The 27,106-nt window shown below is 42.7% G+C and overlaps 1 protein-coding gene across 3 annotated transcripts; it reads left to right on the top strand.

The window, feature by feature from the left end:
* The first annotated feature begins 4,381 nt into the window (after positions 1 to 4,381).
* On the top strand, positions 4,382 to 25,933 carry LOC110497512 (sodium/hydrogen exchanger 9B2). 3 transcript variants are annotated; one of them, XM_021573650.2, is made up of 14 exons: positions 4,563 to 4,909; positions 5,127 to 5,206; positions 10,769 to 11,024; positions 12,806 to 13,004; positions 13,563 to 13,733; positions 15,429 to 15,571; positions 16,446 to 16,573; positions 18,618 to 18,793; positions 19,313 to 19,419; positions 20,406 to 20,555; positions 21,042 to 21,150; positions 21,292 to 21,428; positions 21,812 to 21,995; positions 24,190 to 25,933. In XM_021573650.2, the coding sequence occupies exons 3-14, from the start codon at positions 10,935 to 10,937 to the stop codon at positions 24,246 to 24,248; spliced, it is 1,653 nt and encodes a 550-aa protein (XP_021429325.2). In that variant the 5' UTR covers positions 4,563 to 4,909; positions 5,127 to 5,206; positions 10,769 to 10,934; the 3' UTR covers positions 24,249 to 25,933. The 3 variants fall into 3 exon arrangements, with proteins under 3 accessions (XP_021429326.2, XP_021429325.2, XP_021429324.2); XM_021573649.2 differs by having other exon boundaries at positions 5,009 to 5,206; XM_021573651.2 differs by lacking the exons at positions 4,563 to 4,909; positions 5,127 to 5,206 and adding an exon at positions 4,382 to 4,550.
* The last annotated feature ends 1,173 nt before the right edge of the window (positions 25,934 to 27,106 follow it).

Raw genomic sequence — 27,106 nt, 5'->3', positions numbered from 1 at the left:
CTCCACCCATTACCCTGCCCTGTCACTAGCCGACTATCACCCGGTTACTCTACCATGCACCTTAGAGACTGCTGCCCTATGTACATAGGCATTGAACACTGGTCACTTTAATAATGTTTACATGCTGTTCTACTAATTTCATATGTATGTACTGTTTTCTAGTCAAGGCCATTCTATTCAACTATTGCTGTATGTATACTATTCTATCCTACGTATTGTTAGGTTCTAAATAAACAGTGCAAAACTCACGGACGCTTAATAAGGTTCAAACCAAGTTTATTCATCCACTGGGTCAAACAGCTGCATAAGAAAAATACATATTTCCACCAGTGGTAGTATATATATACCCCAAGAGTCTCCTCCTTCTCTCTAAACATGACATCTTCATTGCTAGGCAGGAAGTTAAGTGATGCGGGCAATAAACTGTTCCTTCTCCCTTAATGTGACCTGACCTGACCTCGGCCCGCCTCCTCACTAAACCACATCTCTCCACCCTGCCTGTAAACATGTGATTGATTGCCTTTCCTTTACTCAACACATTCCAAGCTTAATTGCCTCCACCATATACATTCCTCCTACAGACAACCATTCACTTATGGTGTAGAAACCAGACTATGGAAGTCAATATTTCAATAGGATACCTGATAATTAACAATATTTAAAGTTTAGAGTCAGGACTCATCAGTAATCTACAGATATGCTAAATATTCTATCCACATACTGTCCATAACGTCTATACATCCCATCACACATATGTACTGTATTTATATTCCAGACTCCAAAGTTGCTCGTCCTATTGTTATATATTTATTCATTCCATTCTTGTACTTTTAGATTTGTGTTTATTGTTGTGAATTGTTAGATATTACTGCATGGTTGGAACTAGGAACACAAGCATTTCGGTACACCCGCAATAACATCTGCAAAATATGTGCACGCAATCAATAAAATGTGATTTGATTTGAGATATGACATTGTCTTCATTGACCATAGGGTTATGCTTATTTGCAGATCAATCCTTTCCTTTAGAAATACATATAACATGTTTACTTACAATAACCATTCTCTTTAAGTTGTCTGGACTAATTACCTACATGACACAAGTGTATTTCTATTAATAATAACTGATAGAAACCAGGCATAAAAATGGATATAGGATAGAAATAAATAATATAATAGTTTTTTATTTTATAATTGGAAAACTAGTGGGCAACAATTACCATCTTTTTTTGCCTCAATCTCCCGAAGTCGTGGAGTAAAAGAGTAGCCAGATGTGGAGGTCCTAGGCTGTGTGGTTACACGTGGTCTACGGCTGTGAGGCCGGTTGGACGTCCTGCCAAATTCTTTAAAATGACGTTGGAAGCGGTTTATGGTAGAGAAATTAACATTAAATTCATTGGCAACAGGTTGTTGATATGCCATACGTTAGGGGGATGCAGTGGCGGTTCTAGCTTGTATGGCTCCCTGGGCGGACCCCTCCTTCTGCCCACCCCCCTAGCTCACTAACTATCAGGGCACCCACTCCGACAAGGTTAATTGAGCCACTGTCCCATACGGTAACATGATATCACTGACGTAACCTGCAAATGAGCGATAGAAAACCGATTGCGCAAATGTCACCATTCTGAATTTTTTATTTTTTATTTGTTACTTAAAAAAAAAAACATGTGCGGGCGCCCCATGCCACTCCCAGCAGGATGTCACACTAGGCGGCTGCACATGACACTTTTGTTTAAGTCACAATCGACTTTGACACCCGTCAACTTTCAGCCAGTGCAAAACATGCCTACACGGGCTCCCGTGCGAGATGAATCGAACTCCCTCATGGTCAGGTACGTTAGTCACACAGCTTTTACTTTGAAAACGGCGATCATATATAAATACACACGACGAAGCATGGTTTAACGTGACCACACCCACGATTAGGGTACAGCCGTACAGTACTCCCTTTAAACCCATATAAAATTGCATACTTTACTCATAACCCGACAATGGCTGTATGTTTTTTTAATCATTCTATAAACATTTGGGATATGCTTGGTTGGTCATCTTAATCAGCAAACTACATCCCTAAAAACACTGATTCTAAACGTATAAATGTTAGCATGAACAGATAGACTGTCACATGGAATGTACACTACCGTTCAAAAGTTTGGGGTCACTTAGAAATGTCCTTGTTTTTTAAAGAAAAACTCATTTTTTGTCCATTAAAATAACATCAACTTGATCGGAAATACAGTATACACATTGTTAATGTTGTAAATTACTATTGTAGCTGGAAATGGCACAGACGCCTCACAAGTCCTCAACTGCCAGCTTCATTAAACAGTACCCGCAAAACACCAGTCTCAACGTCAACAGTGAAGAGGCGACTCCGGGATGCTGGCCTTCTAGGCAGAGTTCCTCTGTCCAGTGTCTGTGTTTTTTTGCCCATCTTAATCTTTTAATTTTATTGGCCAGTCTGAGATATAGCTTTTTCCTTGCAACTCTGCCTAGAAAGCCAGCATCCCGGAGTCGCCTCTTCACTCTTGACGTTGAGACTGGTGTTTTGCGGGTACTATTTAATGAAGTTGTCAGTTGAGGACTTGTCTGTTTCTCAAACTAGACACTCTAATGTACTTGTCCTCTTGCTCAGTTGTGCACCGGGCCTCCCACTCCTCTTTCTATTCTAGTTAGAGACCGTTTGCGCTGTTCTGTGAAGGGAGTAGTATACAGCGTTATACGAGATCTTCAGTTTCTTGGCAATTTCTCACATGGAATAGCCTTAATTTCTCAGAACAAGAGTTTCAGAGGAAAGTTCTTTGTTTATAGACATTTTGAGACTGTAATCGAACCCACAAATGTTGATGTTCCAGATACACAACTAGTCTAAAGAAGGCCAGTTGTATTGCTTCTTGAAGCAGAACAACAGTTTTCAGCTGTGCTAAATTAATTGCAAAAGGGTTTTCTAATGATCAATTAGCCTTTTAAAATGATCATCTTGGATTAGTTTACACAACGTGCCATTGGAACACAGGAGTGATGGTTGCTGATGGGCCTCTGTACGCCTATGTAGATATTCCATGAAAAATCAGCCGTTTCCAGCTACCATAGTCATTTACAACATTAACAATGTCTGCATTGTATTTCTGATCAATTTGACGTTATTTTAATGGACAATTTTTTTTGCTTTTCTTTAAAAAACAAGGACATTTCTAAGTGACCCCAAACTTTTGAACTGTAGTGTACATCACGATTATCAGTCAAAGAGCAGATTCAAATGGACGTTTTTGGACGAAAGATGGCAGAAGTGGACGATGAAGTGGATTCTGAATACAATGGTGGTAGAATCAAGGAGAATTGGAGTATTGTCCAAAATAATGGAAAACTGAGCAAAATTAGTGTACAGTGATGAGAATGACCCTTCGTATCTAGTAGGAGTATGGTTTGTTAATGAGGAGCAGCTGAGCAGAGTACCAATCTTGAAGAAACCATTTGAGTTATCCAAACTGGTGGAGAGAGTGCTGGGTAAAGTGAAGGCTGTGAGGATGACGAGAAGCGGGCTTGTTTTGATTTTCTGTGCTTCTGCGGATCAGAAGGAACGTGCGTTGTGTCTTAACCAACTTGATACGTTTGAAGTGTTGTGTGTGTCTCTTCAAAACAGGACAACCCTCAAGGGGGTTACATCTGGCGTCTCGTGGGAAGTTTATTTTGAAGAGATGAAAAATATTCCTAGAGTGATTGAAGCACGTCGGATGAATCGTGTGTTAAAAAGTGAAGAGTCTATCTGTTCTTTTGTTTTTTTGATATGGAGTCTCTCCCTACTCAAGTGCAGTTAGAGTATATTAACTACAGAGTCAGAGCATTTATCCCAAGACCAACGCAGTGTGATCGTTGTAAAGCTTTTGGTCATGTGTCAAGTATTTGCAGAAGGGAGAAGTCGAGATGTCCAAGTTGTGGAAAATATCATATTTTGTGTTATAAAAGTGATGAATATGTGACATGTTGCAATTGCGGTGAGAACCATGAAGCCAAGTCTTTCGAACGCCCCACAAGGGTGAAAGAGAACGAGGTGGCCAAAGTCAGGGTTGTACAGAGCATTTCATATACAGCAGCTGTGAAAAGGGTAGAGGGGTTGAATGGTGCACCAGAAGAGTCCATGGTGGTGGATAGGCCTACACTGCAGGTTGCAGGGGTTGCCTTTCACCAGCAGGATACTGACATTTTAAAGGTTAAGAAAGTGGACTTTGTGGCCTTTATAGCTATGGTAATTAATGCACTGCCAAGGTGGAGAGAAGGTCCAGGAAGATAGAAATCATAGTGGATTTTTTTAACTTCCAGTTGGTGGCGGCAATACACATTTTGGGGTTGTAGTCTGCCATAAAATCCACAGAAGAAGAATATGTCCGAGTTGCCTCGTCCCGATCTGCACGTGAACGTGGCATTTCTTCAGCCTAACGAACACAGTTTTTATAGCTAAAAAATGCTGAAAAGCTGTTGAGTAGCGTTTTGTTAGAACTATATCAGGAGAAAACCACCACATTAAGTTTCATCAACTGGCCAAGGACCAGGTTAGATGAACCTAATGGTTTCATACTATACACCGTAAAGTTAGAAAGCTGTGGACTCCCGGTTATTAACGTTACTCGATTCATTTCTGTGTTCGAAGCACTTAATTCACTGTAAATCGCTTGCTAACACTTGTGTGTTTCTAACTAGCTACGTGTAGTACCCGGTGTAAACCTGGAGATTAAACCAAGTAGATGTAGCCATATGGCCATTTGGTAGGGTTGTCTGCACAGGATCGGCAAAGACTGGAAATAGTTCATTAACCACTAAAACTAGCGAATTAGATCCGAGATTAATTTCTCTCCCTAGCGAGCCAACTAACGTCCGTAAACCGGCGAAAAAGCTAGGAGGTAACAGTGACGTAAGTATAATGCAGCAGTTTTACGAGCTTTGGTGTTAGGTTCATCTAAATATTTTTGAAATTCAAAAGGGAACATTAAAATGTTTGTTTTTTAACTAGGCAAGTCAGTTTTTTTAAGAACGAATTCTTATTTACAATCACGGTCAAACCCGGATGACGCTGGACAATTGACCGGGGTCTTGTCATCTCCTGCCAATCATAATCGTACTCCGTGCAGGAGTGGACATCATTCATCCTTCTAGCCAGCAGGTACACGGACAGTTCATACATGGGCATGGCAGTTATTGCGGTTTTGAGGTGAGTGACAGTCAAATGTCGTTACTACTTTATTGGTGTGATTTTATAAAAACGTGTACAGTAAGTCAGTTGTAGTTATTTTTCTGAAAGTTTACGCGCGGTAAATCGGTTCAGCTGTGGCGGAATAATAGCTAGGCACGGTGTTGGGTAGCTATGTTTTAACATTCTACAGGAATACATAAAAAAAAATTAAAGACCATCGATGTGAATAATGTGAAATGTAAAGATCCGATAATGAAGCCAACTCGCTAGCTTGTTGCTAAGGCGTGAGACCATATGCCACAGGCTTGCGATTAATGTTAGCGTGCTAAAGTAGCTAGGTTCCAAAATGTGCCATATGGTGTCGAGCTAAACCTAGCATTGATTAGTGTTGGCCTCTTCAAAATTGGATTAGCTAACGTCGGTCAACGTAGTTTACTGGCATCAACGTTGTGGGTCATGTTGGTTATCATTTTCAGTAGCCTAATGGCTGGTTTGCAATAATGTGTTTTTCAAACTTTGCAGCGCGAGACTTAACCACGGTTACATGCACATAACCATACGATTATTGTGAATAGACAGATAATAGTTATTTTAAAACGTTGACATGCTTTTGCAAGAATGGCTTCCCTTATTATCCAGTTTACATCGACACATCTGAAATCCCGGGGGACTTTTGTTAGAGTTGCGTCAATTCGAATCTGGTATCAGGATAAATATGACAATGAGTCACCGATTGTATACTATGTATTTTTTATTAGCTAAGCAATAAGTGGTAAATGCAATTTTCGTATATACGAGCTCTCTGCCCCACCTTGCAGGGCAAAACAGAGAACTGACAAGACGTATGTAAAACAGTATTCTTTATACTGTGATAGACAGTTACAACCCGTCTGTTGGCCTATCGCAGTAGAGACTGGGCGTGGTTTAAACTTGCTCAGCCTATTGCAGGCGCTCAGGCGGGTCCCCGCCTCTTGGCGCTTCTGTTGATAGATGAAACTTGCTGTGTCGAGTATCTATGCGCTCATTCCCTAGATACCGTTATCACATATCTGGTTTCTGTTATTGTTAAGTTTGAGTTCTAACAAAAACAGTCTGTGGTTTGCTACACTACGTTCTGTATGTGTCTGTTTTTATGTTATTCTGTATTTTTCCATCATGAGAAAGGCCCATGGCCTTGAAACTGTTAACAATGTTTCAAGTCAGCTATGTTGCATAACACATACATACATCCACACAAGCCAACAGCAGATAATATTCACTCATATATATGGTAATGGCTACAATGTAAAACACAGAAACCTCATACTTTTTAATTTATTTAACCTTTATTTAACTGGGCTAGTCAGCAAAGAAAAGTTTAGGGGCTCCGGAGTGGCGCAGCGGTCTACCCCGGCACATAAGAAATTAACATAACAGTAACAAGGCTATATACAGGGGTTACCGGTACCAAGTCCATGTGTGTGGGTACAGGTTAATCGAGGTAAGTTGTACAGTGACTACGGTAAAACTTTTCATAAACGGCGAGTAGCAGCAGTGTAAAAACAAAAGGGGGGTTCAATGTAAATAGTCCGGGTGGCCATCAGTTGTTCAGCAGTCTTCTGGCTGCGGGGTAGAAGCTGTTAAGGAGCCTTTTGGTCCTGGACTTGGCGTTCCGGTACCAGTTGCCGTGCAGTAGCAGAGAGAACAGTCTGACTAGGGTGGCTGGAGTCTTTGACAATTTTTTGGGCCTTCCTCTGACACTGCCTGGTATAGAGGTCCTGGGTGGCAGGAAGCTTGGCCCCAGTGATGTACTGGGCTGTACGCACTACCCTCTGTAGTGCCTTCCAGTCAGATGCTGAGCAGTTGCCATAACAGGCGTTAATGCAACCGGTGTTCACAGTCTCCTGAGGGGGAAAAGGTGTTGTGCTCTCTTCACAACTGTCTTGGTGTGTTTGGACCATGTTAGTTTGTTGGTGATGTGGACTAAAGGTCGACAGATTATGATTTTAACGCCGATACCGATTATTGGACGACCAAAAAAGCCACTACCGATTAATCGGCAGATTTTTTTTTTGTTATTATTATTTTTTTGTTGTTGTTGTAATAATGACAATTGCAACAATACTGAATTAACACTTATTTTAACTTAATATAAAACATAAATAAAATCAATTTAGCCTCAAATAAATAATGAAACATGCTCAATTTGGTTTAAATAATGCAAAAACAAAGTGTTGGAGAAGAAAGTATGTGCCATGTAAAAAAGCTAACGTTTAAGTTCCTCGCTCAGAACATGAGAACATATGAAAGTTGGTGGTTCCTTTTAACATGATACTTCAATATTCCAAGGTAAGAGGTTTTAGGTTGTAGTTTATATAGTATTTATAGGACTATTTCTCTCTATACCATTTGTATTCCATATACCTTTGACTATTGGATGTTCTTATAGACACTATAGTATTGCCAGTGTAACAGTATAGCTTCCGTCCCCTTCCTCGCCCCTACCTGGGCTCGAACCAGGAACACATCGACAACAGCCACATTCGAAGCATCGTTACCCATCGCTCCACAAAAGCTGCGGCCCTTGCAGCGCAAGGGGAATAACTACTCCAAATCTAAAAGCGAGTGACGTTTGAAACAGTATTAGTGCACACCCAGCTAACTAGCTAGCCATTTCACATTGGTTACACAAGCCATTAGGCTGATAGGCTTGAAGTCATAAACAGCGCTGTGCTTGCGAAGAGCTGCAGGCAAAACGCACGAAAGTGCTGTTTGAATGAATGATTACGGGCCTGCTGCTGCTCAGTCAGACTGCTCTATCAAATCAAACTTAATTATAACATAACACACAGAAATACGAGCCTTTGGTCATTAATATGATCGAAAACTATCATTTCTAAAACAAAACGTTTATTATTTCAGTGAAATACGGAGCCGTTCTGTATTTTATCTAAACAGGTGGCATCCATAAGTCTAAATATTCCTGTTACATTGCATGATCTTCAATATTATGTCATAATTACGTAAAATTCTGGCAAATTAGTTCGCAATGAGCCAGGCAGCCCAAACTGTTGCATTTACCCTGACTCTGCGTGCAATGAACGCAAGAGAAGTGACACAATTTCACCTGGTTAATATTGCCTGCTAAACTGGATTAGTAGTTATAACTAGTGATTATGATTGATTGTTTTTTATAAGAAGTTTAATGCTAGCTAGCAATTTACCTTTGCTTCTACTGCATTTGCGTAACAGGCAGGCTACTCGGAGTGCAATGGTTAGTGTTGGACTGGTTAACTGTGCGGTTGCAAGATTGAAACCCCTGAACAAGGCAGTTAACCCACAGTTCCTAGGCAGTCATTGAAAATAAGAATGTGTTCTTAACTGACTTGCCTAGTTAAATATTTTATTTATATGTATATATATATATATATATATATATTAAATAATCGGAAATCGGCATCCAAAAATACCGATTTCTGATTGTTATGAAAACTTGAAATTGATTAATTCCGATTAATCGGTCGACCTCTAATGTGGACTCCAAGGACCTTGAAACTCGACACTGCTCCACTTCAGTCCAGTTAATGTTAAGTTGGGACCCGTTTGGCCCTCCTTTTCCTATAGTCCACAATCATCTCCATTGTCTTTCTCACATTGAGGGAGAGGTTATTGTCTGACCTCCCTATAGGCTGTCTTGTCGGTGATTACTGTTGTCGTCTGCAAACTTAATGATGATGTTGGAGTCGTGCTTTGCCACGCAGTCGTGGGTGAAAAGGGAGTACAGGAGGGGACTAGGCATGCACCCCTGAGGGGCCCCAGTGTTGAGGATCAGCGTGGCGACTGTGTTGTTGCCTACCCTTACCACCTGGGGACGGCCGTCAGGAAGTCCAGGATCCAGTTGCAGAGGGAGGAGTTTAGTCCCACGGTCCTTAGGTTAGTGATGAGCTTTGTGGGCACTGGTGTTGACTACAGCTCAGCGTTCAATGAACAACATTCTTACATACCTGTTTTGTCCAGGTGAGAGAGGGCAGTATGGAGTGCGATTTAGATGGCGTAGTCTGTGGATCTGTTGGGGCAGTATGTGAATTGGAGTGGGTCTAGTGTTTCTGGCATGATGTTGTGAGCCATGACCAGCCTTTCAAAGCACTTCATGGCTACAGACGTGAGTGCTATGGGGTGGTAATCATTTAGGCAGGTTACCTTCGCTATCTTGGGCACAGGGACTATGGTGTTCTGTTTGAAACATGTTGTTATTACAGACTCAGACAGGGAGAGGTTGAAAATGTCAGTGATAGCAATTGCCAGTTGGTCTGCGCATGCTTTAGGTACATGTCTTAATGTTGAATGTTGACCTGTTTAAAGTTCTTACTCACATCGGCTATGGGGAGCGTGATCATACAGTCTTCCGGAACAGCTGGTGGTCCCAATGCATGCTTCAGTGTTTCTTCCCTAAAAGAGAGCATAAAAGGCATATAGCCTGTCTGGTAGGCTTGCGTCACTGGGCCGCTCTCGGCTGGGTTTCCCTTTTGTTGTCCGTAATAGTTATCAAGCCCTGCCACATCCGACGAGCATCAGAGCCAGTGTAGTAGGATTAAATCTTAGTCCTGTATTGATGCTTGCCTGTTTGGTTTGTCTGAGGGCATAGCAGGATTTCTTATAAGCATCCAGATCAGTGTCCTGCTCCTTGAAAGAGGAAACTCTAGCCTTTAGCTTGGTGCGGATTTTACCTGTAATCCATGGCTTCTGGTTGGGATATGTACGTACGATCACTGTGGGAACGACGTCGTCGATGCACTTATTGAGGAAGCCGGTGACTAATTTGGTATTCTCCTCAATGCCATTGGATGAATCCCGGAACATATTCCAGTCTGTGCTAGCAAAACAGCTTCATCTGACCAATTCTGTATTGAGGTTGTCTACATGATGATATTATTATGGAAGAGCGAGGAATATTTTTTGTTTGTCAAGCACCGATCATCATGTCACCAAAATAAGACCCTATTTATTGGAAAGCGGTATCAAGCTCATCACGGTGCACTGTCACCACCCTGTGAAGTTCCTCATTTATTTAATCTGTAGCCTAATAAACACAATGGTTTCCCAAGTTGTAGTGGGAGGACCACACACCATATCATCACGACTTCCAAGTTTACTCATACGTGATGGTTATTATACTGTATCAACATTTGTGCATAAAGGTGTAACCACCGCCATTTCGCGCGTAATACATTTTACAGACACAAAAAGATCCCACCATGTTGAACAAACAAATGATCTGCATTTATAAAATTGTACCGAAGCTTACTGTTTCCATCACAGCTGTCACAATTTATTTTTATACAGTAGGACTTTACTCGCATAACTGAAGTTAAAGAAGAGTAAATTCTGCATTGATGCCCTTACTCCCAATCTCATTCCATACTGGTAGCAGAATGCTGAACATTGGAAACTGTTTTACAGTCCTGTTTACCTTCACCTTTGATTGCTCCTGCACTTGGCTGGTTTCCACCTCATATCTCTACAGCCATGTTTGCCTCAAAATGCTTCTGGCCAGTTCCACCAAGCAAACACTCACTGTCACTGCCTTTGACTGATAAACAGGTGACGACTCACTGAATGGGAGCTAGTGCTGGACACAGTCTGACCTTAGGATACAACAGGAGAAGAGCAGAGCAGCAGTGCATCAATGGCCCACCCAACCCCTCAACAGGTTTGCTGTGAGGTTCGAGAAGAAGTGAGGAGGAGAAAGTGAACTGTATTAGATGCCATGATGGAGGACGACCAGCTGCCTACACCTTCTCCCTTGCTGGACCTAGAACACTGTCCCGGAGCCTCTTCAGTAACGAACCATGCAGAGGTATAGTATATCTAGTGCTTTGGCCAAAATGCTAATAGATATCCTTTTACATAATTTAATGATGCTGAAGCTATGAGAAATGGCTGACCGAAAGCTTTGGCGTAATAGTAGACAATTCCACACATATTGATCTAGAATCAGTTTTGAAGGCATTAGTTTAAATGTGTTATTAGCAGTGTACTGTGCACTCTTATTTGGCACTATGTATTTATGGGGTCAAATATTTACTTGAAAACAAAAGTAAAATCATCATTGCTGACTTTCTGTTAGGTCATTTGAAACACCTCGATGTACCCTACCAGCAGATTTGCACATGATTTTTGCCAGCCTCTTTTTCCACAGTGTGGTATTTCTGTAAGTTGGATCAAAAGCCTTGTTCATGACATTGACTGTTCACATTGCGGCACACTCTTTGTAGTAAAAGTCGGTATCTACTCTTTAGGATAAGCATGAGAACTATTGTTTACTGTGGATGGGTTCTGACTTCTAAACTTGAAACATGAAATGTCCTTGTTCATGGTACCCCAGGGAGAGAGGGGAGTGCAGAGGATGTTATTGTTAGACTTCAGGTATCCTATGGAAAGGAGAAGGGCCACAGTCTGGTTTCAGTGGTTGGGTTTTAATTTCAAATACTTGCTACACCAGAAGTGAATGGTTATCTGTAGGAGGAATGTATATGGTGGGGTCAATTAAGGTTGGATATGAGCCAGGGACTTGGAACGTTACAAAGTAAGAGAAAGGCAATCACATGGTTGTGGTCACTGATAAGGATGGATAGCTGTGGATTAGTGAGGAATGGGGGCTGAGGCCAGGTCACATTAAGGGAGAAGAAACAGTTTATTACCCATATCACTTAACGTCCTGCCTTGCAACAGAGATGCATTGGCTGTCCAGATGTGTACGGAGAAGGTTTAAATACCAGTACTTGTGTAAGTGTGTTTTTGTCTTACGTTGCTGTGAAACGCAGTGGGTGAATATGCTTGGTTTGAGCTTTACTAGTCGTCCGTGAGTTTTTACTCCGTTTATTTAGAACCTAACACTGGGAACACAGTAGTGTCTTGTTAGTGTGACCTCTCTGTCAACAATGAGAACCACTTAACATACTGTAGGTGTGACAAAGAAATGGAGGCAAAAAAAAGCCAGTTGCATTGGCTCCAGTACCATTCTTATCAACTTTCAAGAGTTAGGCTAGGCTACCCAAAAAAACTTCCTGGCCAAAATCATTCTCTCTTGAGAGATTGCAATGATTTCAGCTCAAGAAGTTAACGCTACAATATGCAGCCTTTTGGGCGACCTGTCCAAATTCACATTAGAAATATGAATTATAGATCAGTTATTCTCATTGAAAGCAAGATCTGTTCTCTGTGCACTATTTCTATGCTTCTGTTAAGTTTAGTTTGCGTCTTTTGGTTTTGTACACCAGCTGAAAATATAATATTTTTGGTTATTGAAAATATATTTAACAGCGGTTTGAATGGTACATTGTTTCTCTACACTATACATTGCTTGTTATGTTACATAAACTTAAATTAAGTGTTCTATTCGAACTTTAGCAACCAGAAAATGACGGGGCAATTTCTGCATATTGCACCTTTTAACTGGTTAGAGTACGATAGGAATCTTTTTGAAATAATATAAAAATATCCAGTAGTTACTTTTTCAGAAGCTTGTATTGAAATGGCATTTTTGTAGTAAGAAAGTTTAATTTAAAAAGTATGGCTACGGACACATTTTTCATATTGAACTAAGAACCCTTTCCTCTATGTCCGTCCTCCCGGTAGTTCCTGGGTGTCAACCAGATTCAGGTGGTGGTGAGCCGGAGCCCAACCCCCCAGGTCACGGAGGAGACCTACTTTATCCCCCGTAACCCGGTGGTGGATGCGGGCACCAACACCGACCCCCCGGTCATCTGCTGTGGCAGGCTCCGCCGGGCATGCCCCTGCCCGCCCCGAGGCCTCCTGGCCTCCCTCATCACCAAGGGTGGGCACCAACATAGATATAGGCCACTCTAATATTGTCTAGAGTGGCCTATGGACACCAGAATAGAGATGCAATATAGGCCTAACACTAGAGTGGCTTCAATGTGCTGATAATGCCATTTTGGTCTGTTTTATTTACTTCTGGGCACCAGGGGGGGCTAATGCTACCGTAGAGATGTTACCATGGTGACATTGCTATGGGATCAGGGGTTGGCATCTTGTAGCATTTTGTGCTTGGGCGAGTGGAAAATGGTGGGGGTTTGTAGAACCAGTGTGTTTCTCTCTTTATCCAGCGCACGCTGTTGAACAGTGCCACAGTACCCAGAGGCATTTATATAGCACAAATGGAGTAGGTTTACAGATGGACTAAAGCACAACCCACTGTCACTGATATATTGCCATTGACAAGTTAACATTTAGGCTTAGTAGTAGACTTTTGAGACCATTGTACCTTGCAAACCAAATCAAGTACAGCACATGCAATCTATTATTTTATTTGGCAGGTAAAAGGCAAAAACTACTGGCTACGTACTGACTTCTGACCTCTCCTCCCTCCCAGTCCTCATTGCATTAGTGCTGTTTGGCGTGGTGTGGTCCATCACAGAGAAGGAGTGTCTGCCGGGGGGGAACCTGTTCGGCATCACCATGCTCTTCATCTGCTCTGTCACCGGGGGCAAACTGGTGGGCCTCATACGGCTTCCCAAACTGCCTCCCTTTCCCCCGCTCCTGGGTAGGTAATGCGAATGGAGAGAGTGAGTGTTTGTGTGTGTTGTAGGTGATGGGGTCTGTCTTGTCTGTGAATGTGCAGCATACAAGTTATATTCTGTAACCTCTACTTCATTTGACTTGTTGAGAATGAGAAGAAATGCCATCTTCAGGGTGTTGAGTGCCCTACATGCTCCTTAGCAACAGTCAGACATGCCATCGGCCTGGCTGCTGGTAATATATATCTGCTGATATAGTAGATAGAATACACCTACTTACTATAATAAGCACACATTCAGATTAAGCACACCCACTCACTATATTTAGCCTGCATGCACTTGCTTGTCCCCTAACTACTACTCTTTACTATACACGGATGGTCAAACAGTCCCCCTATTATTCTGTCTGGCTTTGCCGACGCTGCTACATGTTACTACCATACCTAAACAGTGAAGTGAGTTCATATCACACCTTATCCCATTTCTAACCAAATTAACACCCTTGTTGACTTAGACTGATAGGAATTGAATGAAACATGTCTTTTCATTTCTCAACAAACAAGAGACTTGGTTGAGCTTTGACCAAAGTCTCTCTTGATGCCGGTAACCACGTGAAAAGTCCTGTAGTTTGCACAGACCCCTATAATAAGACAGTGGCCACTCATTTAGCCCGCAAGAAGGTAGAAGGCTGTCATTCCGGTTCACAGCCTACTCCTCACTTTCAACAGTCCAGAAAGGAGATTGTAGATAATAAAGAAGTGTTTGTGCTGGGTCTTTAATTTATAAACGTTGATCGTTAGCGTAGTCTATCCGACAGAGCCCACTCCCATAGTCCAGAATTGAAGTCCTGTTTGTTGGATATAGATCTTTGATATTTAATGTCTCTCCAACCCCTGGGGACGCAGCATTGAAATGGAACAAAGCAGGAATTCCATTTCGTTCAAGCTTTGTTATGGCCTTGAAGGTATTTATTTTTTACTTAGGCTAACCGACAGTCGGTCCCACATTTTTATGCCTGTCTACTGGTTCCTCCCTGCTCACACAGTAGTCATTGCTTGCGTCCCAAATGGGATGGAATTGTTCTATACTTTCTTGATAATACACTATTAAGCAGGCATTTTATCCAAAGCGGTTTACAGCACAGTGATGTGAGTGCATACGGTTTTGTATGCCACCAATGGGGAATCAAATCCACAACCCTGATGTTGGCTAATGCCACTCTCTTACCAACTGAACCACACAGGACCATATTGATCTTTCTGACCTTCAAAGGCAATTCAATTTCATACAGTAAATGAAAGACTCCACTGTATGCATGTCTTTCTTCAGTTTGCACTATTCCTACATGGAAAGGTTTTTCCTTTACTCTCAAAAGACTCCTATGCCTAGAAGCCTTTTGATATCTTAAACCAATTGATCTTCAACCTTTTTAATATGCAGTTCCCAGACTATCAGAACAAAGAATGTCGTAAAATATGTATTTCTTGGCATTTGAACCAATGTGAAGATGGGAATAATATCTTAGCCTCTGTTTAGCTCTTTTTTATATATATTTTTTATAAAAACACGTTTGTTTTCAGAACGACACAGCAAGACATCGTTTTTTGTCCCTCTTGCTGTGAGAGAAAGTCCAAAGAACAACACCATGGTTGCTTATAGAAGTATTAACTTTAATAATATAATAGTATGATAAAGGATCATTGTTCTGTCATTCTCTACAGGTATGCTATTGTCGGGCTTCCTGCTGCGTAATATCCCCGTGGTAACGGATGCTGTGTACATCGACTACCGATGGTCCGCCTCCCTGAGGAACATTGCCCTTGCTGTCATCCTGGCCCGAGCAGGCCTGGGATTGGATGCCTCGGTATGTCAATAAAACACTCTTTCGGTGGAATATTCTATTCAAAGTGAGAGAGACTTTGTCATTTCTTCAAACAATCATCTTTATTCAATATCGATGAATTATTGCAATAATGAAACCGTCGACCCAACAGTCTTGGTTGTTGGGCCAAGAGCCTAACTGATAATGATAAAACCGAGACCTTATATATACTTAAATGCTTAGTCAGACTGCTTCCAACTCCCATAAGCCACCTTGGTTATCTACATAGGATGGTGTTTTGCCCCCAACCCGGCTTAGTTTCCCAGATGCCAGGAAGATGACAACATTGTTCTAAGCTCTTTCAGGTTATCTCTATCTTGGGTCACACACACCACATTTTGTCTATAGAATGCTTGATCTTACGCCCAGACTAACTGCAGGAAGCTAGAGTGGAAACCATCTCTTTACAGAAATACATGATTAAACAGAACAGAAATGTCCTATTTGTAAAGTATTAATCGCTAACTGTCAAACAAACCAGGTAAATATGTAATTTTTCGACCACACTCTCCATAGGCCAAAGCTTTTAGTGTTTAGTCCTTTTCTATTTGTGTTCCTGTGATAACCTGTGTTAAAGGAGAAATCCACTCCAAAACGGTGTGTGTATTTTTTTCATTAGTCCACTGTTTGTTACCGTCCCAAAATGTTTTGCATTTCAGCAATCAAGCTTTCAGGAACTTCAAGAAGCAAAGTGTCACTTGCCACATAATGTCAACTTTACTGCTGACCTGCGAAACATTTGGGGCTAATGAAATGTGGATTGTTCCTTTTAACTTGGGATTGTATCGACAGTGGGCTAATGACATTTAGATTTTTCCATTAATGTGTGTGTGTTTGTATACATGTGTGTTCCCAGGCTCTGAAGAAGCTGAGTATGGTGTGTATACGCGTGGGAATGGGACCCTGCATCATCGAGGCCTGCACCGTCGCCATCGCGTCCCACTTCCTCATGGGCCTGCCCTGGATCTGGGGATTCATCCTAGGGTAATCTCTCTCTGTCTGTCTCGGGTCTGTCGGTCAGTCGTCTAAATTCCACTTAGTATTCTGCAGCCTCCCGATGCATTTGTAAAACTAAAGGGCTACCTAACACCACTTGCTTTCCATTAAGACCGGTGTAGAGTATTTTGCAGCTACTGTAACTCACCGTGAACACTTGAAGTATACTTTATACCAGGGCTCTCCAACCCTGTTCCTGGAGAGCTACCGTCCTGTAGGTTTTCACTCCAACCTTGATCTAACGCACCTGATTCTAATAATGAGCTGGTTGATAAGGTGAACCAGGTTAGTTATAACTGGGGTTGGAGCGAAAACCTACAGGAGGGGAGCTCTCCAGGAGTAGGATTGGATACCCAGCCTTTATATATTTTAATTTCATCCTCTCTTAGCCCCTTGCCCTCTGTCTTCTATATTTTTCTCATCCTCTCTCCTCTTACTCTCTCTCCTGTCCTCTCCACTCATACGGGCTCTCACACTGATCTATCCATCGTTCTATTCATCCATCCCTCTAAATACACTACCCTACCCTCCTACATTACCAAAAGTATGCTTGTCGAACATCGCATTCCAAAATCATGGGCATCAATATGGAGTTGGTCCCCCTTTTGCTGCTATAACAGCCTCCACTCTTCTGGGGCTTTCAACTAGATATTGGAACATTGCTGCGGGGACATGCTTCCATTCAGGCACGAGCATTAGTGAGGTTGGGCACTGATGTTGGGCGATTAGGCCTGGCTCGCAGTCAGCGTTCCAATTCGTCCCAAAGGTGTTTGAATGTGTTGAGGTCAGGGCTCTGCAGGTTAGTCAAGTTCTTCCACACCGATCTCGACAAACCATTTCTGTATGGACCACGCTTTGTGCACGGGGCATTGTCATGCTGAAACAAGAAAGCACAATCATCTAGAATGTCATTGTATGCTATAGTGTTAAGATTTCCCTACTGAAACTAAGGGGCCTAGCCCGAACCATGAAAAACAACCCCAGACATTATTCCACCTACACCAAACTATACAGTTGGCACTATTCATTGGGGCAGGCAGAGTTCTCCTGGCTTCCGCCAAACCCAGATTTGTCCTTTGGACTGCCAGATGGTGAAGCGGATTCATCACTCCAGAGAACAGGTTTCCACTGCTACAGAGTCCAATGGTGGCGAGCTTTACACCACTCCAGCCGACACTTGGTATTGCTCATGGTGATCTTAGGCTTGTGTGCAGCTGCTCGGCCATGGAAACCCTTTTCATGAAGCTCCCGACCAACAGTTCTTGTGCTGATATTGCTTCCAGAGGCCGTTTGGAACTCGGTAGTCAGTGTTGCAGCCGAGGACAGATGATTTTTCCGCACTACGTGCTTCAGCGGTCCTGTTCTGTGAGCTTGTGAGGCCTACTACTTCACGGCTGAGCCGTTGTTGCTCCTAGACATTTCCACTTCACAATAACAGCACTTACAGTTACCCAGGGCAGCTCTAGCAGGGCAGAAATTTGACGAACTGCCACGTTGAAAGGTTCACAGCTCTTCAGTAAGGCCATCCTGCTGCCAATGTTATCCCTATGGAGATTGCATGGCTGTGTGTTCAATTTTATACAGCATTGATTGTGGCTGGGATGTCAACATACTTTTGTATGTATAGTGTATATCTCAAACTAATTCCTATTAGTAAAGCTGCATCATTAAACACTTTGTCTATACTCATTGTATTATCCCCCATAACCCCTCCCCTGTCTCTTCATGGTTTGTGATGTCTTCATATTAATCAATCGAATGCATTATTTTTATTTAACATCAGCAGTTGCTCAAAGTGCTTTTACAGTCCTTTGAAAGCATCTTCTACAGGGCCATATTATATGATGAACTCTGTCTCCTCTCCTGTCGATTTGTACTGGCTATCTGCTAAATGGTCATATGACAATATTATTATCAGTATTCATATTACAGGTTGTTACTTCTGAGGTCGCTCTTCAGCCTGGCAACACAAACTTGATGAATATGATATTCTGATGATTAACCCTCACTTTGGCTCTCCCGTCTCTTGTAGATTTGTGCTGGGAGCCGTGTCCCCGGCCGTGGTGGTTCCCTCCATGCTGCTGCTGCAGAAGGATGGCTACGGCTTGGAGCAGGGCATCCCTACCCTCCTCATGGCTGCCGGCAGCTTCGACGACATCCTGGCCATCACAGGCTTCACCACCTGCATGGGCATGGCCTTCGCCACCGGTAGGGATCCAATCAGTCGGGAGCATGTTGATCTGTTCTTCTGCTCTAAGCCAATCAGGAGGGAGGTTGTTGATCTGTGCCTCTGCTCTGAGCCAATGATGCGAGGAGACCACTAGAAAAAGAATAGAACTTATCTGTTTTTGTTGCAGCATTAATAGAAATCTTCCTGCAATCTGTCCTGGATCCAATAGATGACACCCTCACACTTCGGGAATCGAACCTACGAATCCTGTTGTTGCAAGCGCCATGCTCTACCAACTGAGCCACGGGACCATTAGTATGAGCAAACTGCATGTGTTCTGCTACTACTGTGTCTTCCTCTGTATTGCATGCTTTTTATTAATTGACTTCCTGCTGGAATCTGTGTCCTAAATGGCATCGCATTCCCTATATAGTGAACTACTTTGACCAGGGCCCGCATAGGTCTCTGGTCAAAAGTAACAGGGTGCCATTTGGGACGATCCTGTCTGTTTTGATATTAATTTCATATGTTTTGTTGTGCTGTGTCTCTCTCTGCAGGCTCCATGTGGTACAACCTGCTGAGAGGTATACTGGAGGTGGGAGGGGGAATGGTAGCTGGGGTCCTGCTGGGATTTCTGTTGCGTTACTTTCCCAGCAAAGACCAGGTACGAATCACCATTGAAATCAAATGTTATTGGTCACAGCAGGTGTAGACCTTACAGTGAAATGCTAACTTACAAGCTCTTAACCAACAATGCAGTTTTAAGAAAATACCCCCGAAAATAAAAGTAACAAATAATTAAAGAGCAGCAGTAAAATAACGAGGCTATATACAGGGGGTACCGGTACAGATTCAATGTGGGGGTGGAATATGTAGGTAGAGTTATTAAAGTGACTATGCATAGATAATAAGAGTAGCAGCAGTGTAAGGGGGGGGGGGGGTGCGCAAATAGTCTGGGTAGCCATTTGACTACTGTAATTTCCGGACTATAAGCCGCTACTTTATTCCCACACTTTGAACCTCGCGGTTTATACAATGACGTGGCTAATTTATGGATTTTTCCCGCTTTCACAAGATTCATGCCGCCAAAAAACTGAGCACCGTCACATAATGTGACGTAAATTGAGCGCGCTCAAACTTCCCATCATTCTGATTACGGTAGTAATTTTGTCACCCTCATCATGGCAAAGACACGGAGAAATGCATATGATGCAGCTTTCAAGTTGAAGGCGATCGATCTGGCTGTTGGAAAAGGAAATAGAGCTGCTGCATGGGAGCTTGGCCTTAATGAGTCGATGATAAGACGTTGGAAACAGCGGCCCGACAGGAAGTCCAGGATCCAGTTGCAGAGGGAGGTGTTTAGTCCGAGTCTTTAGCTTACTGATGAGCTTTGAGGGCACTATGGTGTTGAACGCTGAGCTGTAGTCAATGAACAGCATTCTCACATAGGTGTTCCTTTTGTCCAGGTGAGAAAGGGCAGTGTGGAGTGCAATAGAGAGGAAACTGGACTGTGGAGTTGACCTATAACGGAGCTCAGTTTTCTCAGCAGCGTTTCCCTTTCTCAGTAATGTTACTCCAGGGACATAGTCCTTGTTTGGAAAACCTTTAGTAATACATCCTTCCTTCTCTCTCTCACTCTTTCTACTGTAGAACAACGTAGTGATGAAGCGCTCATTCCTGCTACTGGGCCTGTCGGTGTTTGCCGTGTTCGGCAGCAACGTGGCCGGCTTCCCCGGCTCGGGGGGCCTCTGCACCCTGGTCCTCGCCTTCCTGGCCAGCCTGGGCTGGAGAAGGTCCAAGGTCAGTCAATCACACACGCATACAACCCCATCCCGTGCCGACCACTCACTCAACCCGCCGTACCCTGCATCTTCTAGCTAGGCACTTACACTCTCACCCAAATGCCCCCCGAGCCCTTACCTCCAACACAGTGGACTCAACAAAAGCATTGGATGTTCCAGTGCAGCACAAACTGCTGTCTTAACACACAGTGGGACCCTTCCAATCAGGATAGAGGCCAATCCCAAATATACAGTCAGTCACATCTCGTATTGTCTCTATGGGAGGCAGATTCTCCAGTAGAGTAACACAGTTGTGAAGTCTTGGTGTTTGCTGAACTCTCTCTGTAGTCTGGTTTGTGTCGTGGGTGGTTTTTAATGTTTTTATCGCTTTATCACCCCTCCATTTGCTCTACTTTCACAAATTGTATTTGAAAACGTCAGTACTTTGAGAAACCGTAACGTGTGTCTCCGTAACGTGTGTCTGTCTGACTCGGTGTATGTGCAGGTCCCTGTGGAGGACATAGTGGGTATTGCCTGGGAGGTGTTCCAGCCACTGCTCTTCGGCTTGATCGGGGCCGAGATCCAGATCTCAGAGCTGGACAAAAACACTGTCGGTGAGAACACAAACATCCTCATAAACACACAGTCAGTAAGAACACACACGACGTATACATTTATACCCCGCTCTTTGGAGATAATCTATTATTATAAAGTGTTTATCATTCAACCCCCTCTTAACTTCTCTGTCCCACCAGGCCTGGGCATAGGCTCTCTGGCCATTGGTCTGCTGGTGCGTATTCTCTTCACCTTCGTCTGTGTGCTGTGTGCCGGCTTCAACTTCAAAGAGAAGCTCTTCATCGCTCTGGCCTGGCTACCCAAAGCCACTGTACAGGTACTTAACGTTAAATAGAAACTACGGTGGCCTGGAGTGGTCTAAACCCCTGCCTCTGGAGCACATGTACGACGATGTACTACCTCTGCCAGCATGGGCTCAAATCCAGCTTACTGCTCTTTCAACATTCTCCTCTCCATTTCACTGTATCCAATAAGCATACAAAACAGGATCAAAGGATGAAATTTGCTTCACGCAAAAAAGGCTTAACACGCAAAATAACCATAACATTTGAATATTCTAACTAGTGATTGCGCGACTTGCAACACCTATTATTACCTATGTCTGCATTATTTTAACTTTATGACAGAGTTCTGGCTCTCACAATGTTGAGGGTGACGTGGCCAATGTGTCAATCTCCTCCCCTCCTCTTCTCTCCCCAGGCGGCCATTGGCTCCACAGCGCTGGACATGGCCCGCACCAAGGAGGATAAGGAGCTGGAGAAGTATGGCATGGACGTGCTGACAGTGGCCGTGCTCTCCATCTTGCTCACCGCCCCCATAGGGGCCCTGGTCATAGGACTCACAGGACCTCGCCTGCTGCAGAAACCAAAGAACGCTGCCTGGGGTGAGGACGCACACACAGAATTTGCAAACACACTGTCTGCATAAATGCACAGACAGAAGCACACAGCAACAGGAAGGACTGCCACACCATCGCTTTTAAAATAGAAACACACAAAAACCCACACCTACTACTAACCTAGCTTGAGTGTCAGCTGTTATCCCCACATGATGTATAGTGGCTTGCGAAAGTATTCACCCCACTTGGCATTTTTCCTATTTTGTTGCCTTGCAACCTGGAATTAAAATAGATTTTTAGGGGGTTTGTATCATTTGATTTACGCAACATGCCTACCACTTTGAAGTTGCAAAATATTTTTTATTGTGAAAAACAAGAAATAAGACACAAAAAAAAACTGAACTTGAGCATGCATAACTATTCACCCCCCAAAGTCAATACTTTGTAGAGCCAGCTTTTGCTGCAATTACAGACGGAAGTCTCTTGGGGTATGTTTCTATAAGCTTGGCACATCTAGCCACTGGGATTTTTTCCCATTCTTCAAGTCAAAACTGCTCCAGCTCCTTCAAGTTGGATGGGTTCCGCTGGTGTACAGCAATCTTTAAGTCATACCGCAGATTCTCATTTGGATTGAGGTCTGGGCTTTGACCTAGGCCATTCCAAGACATTTAATTGTTTCCCCTAAACCACTCAAGTGTTGCTTTAGCAGTATACTTAGGGTCATTGTCCTGCTGGAAGGTGAACATCCATCCCAGTCTCAAATCTCTGGAAGACTGAAACAGGTTTCCCTCAAAAATGTCCCTGTATTTAGCGCCATCCATCATTCCTTCAATTCTGACCAGTTTCCCAGTCCCTGCCGATGAAAAACATCCCCACAGCATGATGCAGCCAGCCGCCTAGGGACGGGGACGTGTTCTCAGGGTGATAAGAGGTGTTGGGTTTGCGCTAGACATAGCATTTTCCTTGATGGGCAAAAAGCTCAATTTTAGTCTCATCTGACCAGAGTACCTTCTTCCATATGTTTGGGGAGTCTCCCACATGCCTTTTGGTGAACACCAAACATGTTTGCTTGGACACTCTTCCGTAAAGCCCAGCTCTCTGGAGTGTACGGTTTAGTGGTCCTATGGACAGATACTCAAATCTCCGCTGTGGAACTTTGCAGCTCATTCAGGGTTATCCCTGGTCTCTCTGTTGCCTCTGATTAATGCCCCCCTTGCCTGGTCTGTGAGTTTTGGTGGGCAGCCCGCTCTTGGCAGGTTTGTTGTGGTGCCATATTCTTTACATTTTTGAATAATGGATTTAATGGTGCTTCGTGGGATGTTCAAAGTTTCTGATCAATTTTTTTATAACCCAACCCTGATCTGTACTTCTCCACAACTTTGCACACATAGATTGTGATATTTAAATAAAGTCCATCTGAAGGTAATTGGTTGCACCAGATCTTATTTACGAGCTTCATAGCAAAGTGGGTGAATACATATCCACGCGTCACTTTTCTGTTTTTAATTTATTTTTCATTTTAAGAATCTTTTGGGGGGGAAAATAATTTCAATTCACCAATTTGGACTATTTTGTGTGTCCATTATATGACGTCCAAATAAAAATCCATTTAAATTACAAGTTGTCATGCAACAAAATAGGAAAAACACGAAGGGGGGTGTGAATGCTTTTGCAGGGCACTGTAAACGGTGACACCCCATTATGGGTTTTAACCTCCACTCCTATTATACTCAATTGTGCTTGTCCACACAGTATAGGGAAGGAAGTGTGTTCATGAAAAGCAGTGTACCTTTATGACTGAGATGATCTTTATTTAAAAAAGCCTGGAATCCAAACTGATATGCATTGTTTCAACATTGTTGACAGTGGTGAAACAGAGCGTGTCAGTCAGGATCTCAGGCTAATAAAGAGAAGCTGTGGATTGGAGAATGATTTGCATCGTGGCTTCAGGTAGTCTTTGTTTCATGCCTCATGTTTTGTCTCAGCCCTGGCTTTTTTTTTGTTCTTCTGGTTTGGAGGGAGATGAGATTATTTGACTACACTGTGTCCTGCCCATCACTGTGTCTCAGACTGTACACTCGCTGAGACATTTTCCATATTGACTATTTGGCCTATAGTCTTAGTTTATACTCACATGGAGACACTTCAGTTTCTCTCGCACACACATGCAAGCACGCACACACACTGCAAAGGCAATTTTTTAATCATTATTTTCTACCCTTTTTCCTTGGATATGCAGAGCGGGAGCAAAGCGGAACTATAACCGAGACCCCAATCACCTACGAGAGTACCCTCTGATGGCGGGAACCAGGAAGTACACTTCACCAAGGAGGAAATGACATGGATGGATCGTAGGGAAATGGGGGCACTTCAAGCGTGCATCTAAAATGGCACCCTATTCTCTTTAAAGTGCTGTACTGTTTAGAGAATATGGTTCCTATTTCAGACTCTGGTGACACCCAGGATAATGCCTTTCGGACAGTGGGGTCTCTCATCTGTGTGTCTGTCCTTGGTGTGTTTGACATCCTGCAGTGTTTATTTATATCTCCTTGAGGGTAGTTTCCAGGCCTCGAACTACAGCTGCCACTCAACCAACAATCCACTATATCCAAGCATTATGCACTATACTGAAAATTCAGTAATGTTACTATTAAAATGATACCCTATCATTAAAAGTGGTTCGATGAGCTGAGCCACTAGAATTGAATGCTTTTGACATTGACTATCAGGCATATTGTGTGTTCATTATCATACACTGTATGTACGCCTTCACAGCATTTATTTTTTGTCCTTAGGCTTTACACATCAATTATTTACCAGCTGCTGATGTTGTATTCTGTGTGAATGTAATGTATTTATGAGAAGGTTGTTGTACTAGCTTGTTGTGCAGTTTGATTCAAAGAAAATATTATATTTTGCGTTGGACTGTTGTTGCTAGCTAGACTCCGGACGAAGGCAAGACAATTTGATTTATTGTATGTTACCATTTAAGCAATATTCAAATCATGTGCACTAAATGTGACTGAATGTCACAAAAAACATGAATAATATGGACCCCTTGCTAAGATATATTTATGACGGGGGTCTTTCATGCAAAATCAGTGTGGCTCAGATAATAGCGTCACATTCAGAGCAATATACTGTAAAATCTGTTTTTAAGAAAAGACTGCCAAACAGTCAGTTTATTTGTTCTATTTTATCGTGTTTTTATTATTCAGTATTTTATGATTTTGATTCCATAAAGAGTTAATTGTGCAGTTGATTTAGAGATACTTTTGTTACGTTTCTATGGACTCTTGAAAGAGTCCCTTTAGGTTTTTCAGTAGTCATTTGTAATATATCATACCATTTAAGAGTCCTGTTTTAACTTTTGAAACTTGAACTGTTAAATTGTAAAAAAAAAAAAAATGTATTTTCTGAGATCAAAGCACATTTTCTGTTAAACCAATTCCATTTGCTCCAGATTACGTATATGCTGTAGGTCTAGCTCAACTGGAATATTATACCCGGAAATTATTTGATATTGATAGAAAATGTCAACACTGGCCCTTTAAGGAAAGTGGTAGTCTTTTGACACTAAGAACACATTAAGGACACCTTCCTAATATTGAGTTGCATCCCTTCCTTTTGCCCTCAGAACAGCCTCAATTTGTCCGGGTATGGACTCTACAAGGTGTCGAAGTGTTCCACAGGGATGCTGGCCCATGTTGACTCCAATACTTCCTACAGTTGGCTGGATGTCCTTTGGGTGGTGGACACACGGAGAAACTGTTCAGCATGAAAAAACCCATCAGCTTAGCAGTTCTTGACCCAAACCGGTGCCATACGATTTTTAAAGGCAATTAAATATTTTGCTTCATTTACCCTCTGAAGGGCGCATTCAGAAAGTATGCAGACCCTTTTTTACATCAGTATTCAGACCCTTTTCTATGAGGCTTGAAATTGAGCTAAGGTGCATCCTGTTTCCATTGATCATCCTTGAGATGTTCTACAACAAGATTTGAGTCCACCTGTGGTAAATTCAATTGATTGGACATGATTTGTAAAGGCACACACCTGTCTATATAAGGTCCCACAGTTGACAGTGCATGTCAGAGCAAAAACCAAGCCATGAGGTTGAAGCGCCAAGACAGGATTGTGTCGAGGCACAGATCTGGGGAACTGTACCAAAAAATGTCTGCAGCTTTGAAGGTCCCCAAGAACACAGTGGCCTCCATAATTTTTAAATGGAAGAAGTTTGGATCCACCAAGACTCTTCCTAAAGCTTGCTGCCTGGCCAAACTGAGCATTTGGGGAGAAGGGCCTTGGTCAGGGATGTGACCAATAACCTGATGGTGACTCTGACAGAGCTCTGTGGAGATGGGAGAACCTTCCAATGACCTTAAGCACACTGCCAAGACAACGCAGGAGTGGCTTCGGAACAAGTCTCTGAATGTTCTTGAGTGGCCCAGCCAGAGCTGTGACTTGAACCCGATCGAACATCTCTGGAGAGACCTGAAGATAGCTGTGAAGGGACGCCCCCCATCCAACCTGACAAGACTTGAGAGGATCTGCAGAGAAGAATGGGAGAAACTCCCCAAATACAGGTGTGCCACGCTTGTCGCATCATACCCAAGAAGACTTGAGGCTGTAATCACTGCCAAAGGTGCTTCAACAAAGTACTGAGTAAAGGATCTGAACACTTATGTAAATGTGAGAATCTAAAAATCTGGTTTTGCTTTGTCATTGTGGGGGATTGGGGGGGAACAATTTAAGGCTGCAACAAAATGTCAAGGGATCTGAATACCTTCTGAATGCACTGTATACACAATGTATCCATGTCAAGGCTTAAAAATCCTTAACTTGTCTTCCCTATATCTGCAATACACCAATTGAGGTGGATTTAACCAGTGACATCATAGCTTTCACCTGGTCAGTCTTATAGAAGGAGCAGGTGTCCTTAACGTTTAACACTCAGCATAGATGCTACATGTACTGTAATCATGTTTTGTGTTAGAGGTGAGCAACGTTCTTATCTTTAATGTGGTGATATAAGGGGTCAGATGTTTCTATCACCATCAAAAAGCACAGGTCAGGTCCTAGCATCAAGGTTTTGGTATGGAAAGCAGACGCAAACAGTAACTGGTGCTGCTGGTGTCCTTAGGTTATGTTGGCAT

The sequence above is a fragment of the Oncorhynchus mykiss genome, chromosome 19, assembly GCF_013265735.2.
Source record: "Oncorhynchus mykiss isolate Arlee chromosome 19, USDA_OmykA_1.1, whole genome shotgun sequence".
Classification (NCBI taxonomy): domain Eukaryota; kingdom Metazoa; phylum Chordata; class Actinopteri; order Salmoniformes; family Salmonidae; genus Oncorhynchus; species Oncorhynchus mykiss.
The sequence above is the reverse complement of the archived record's forward strand: the minus strand, read 5'-3'. Positions and strand labels throughout refer to the sequence as shown.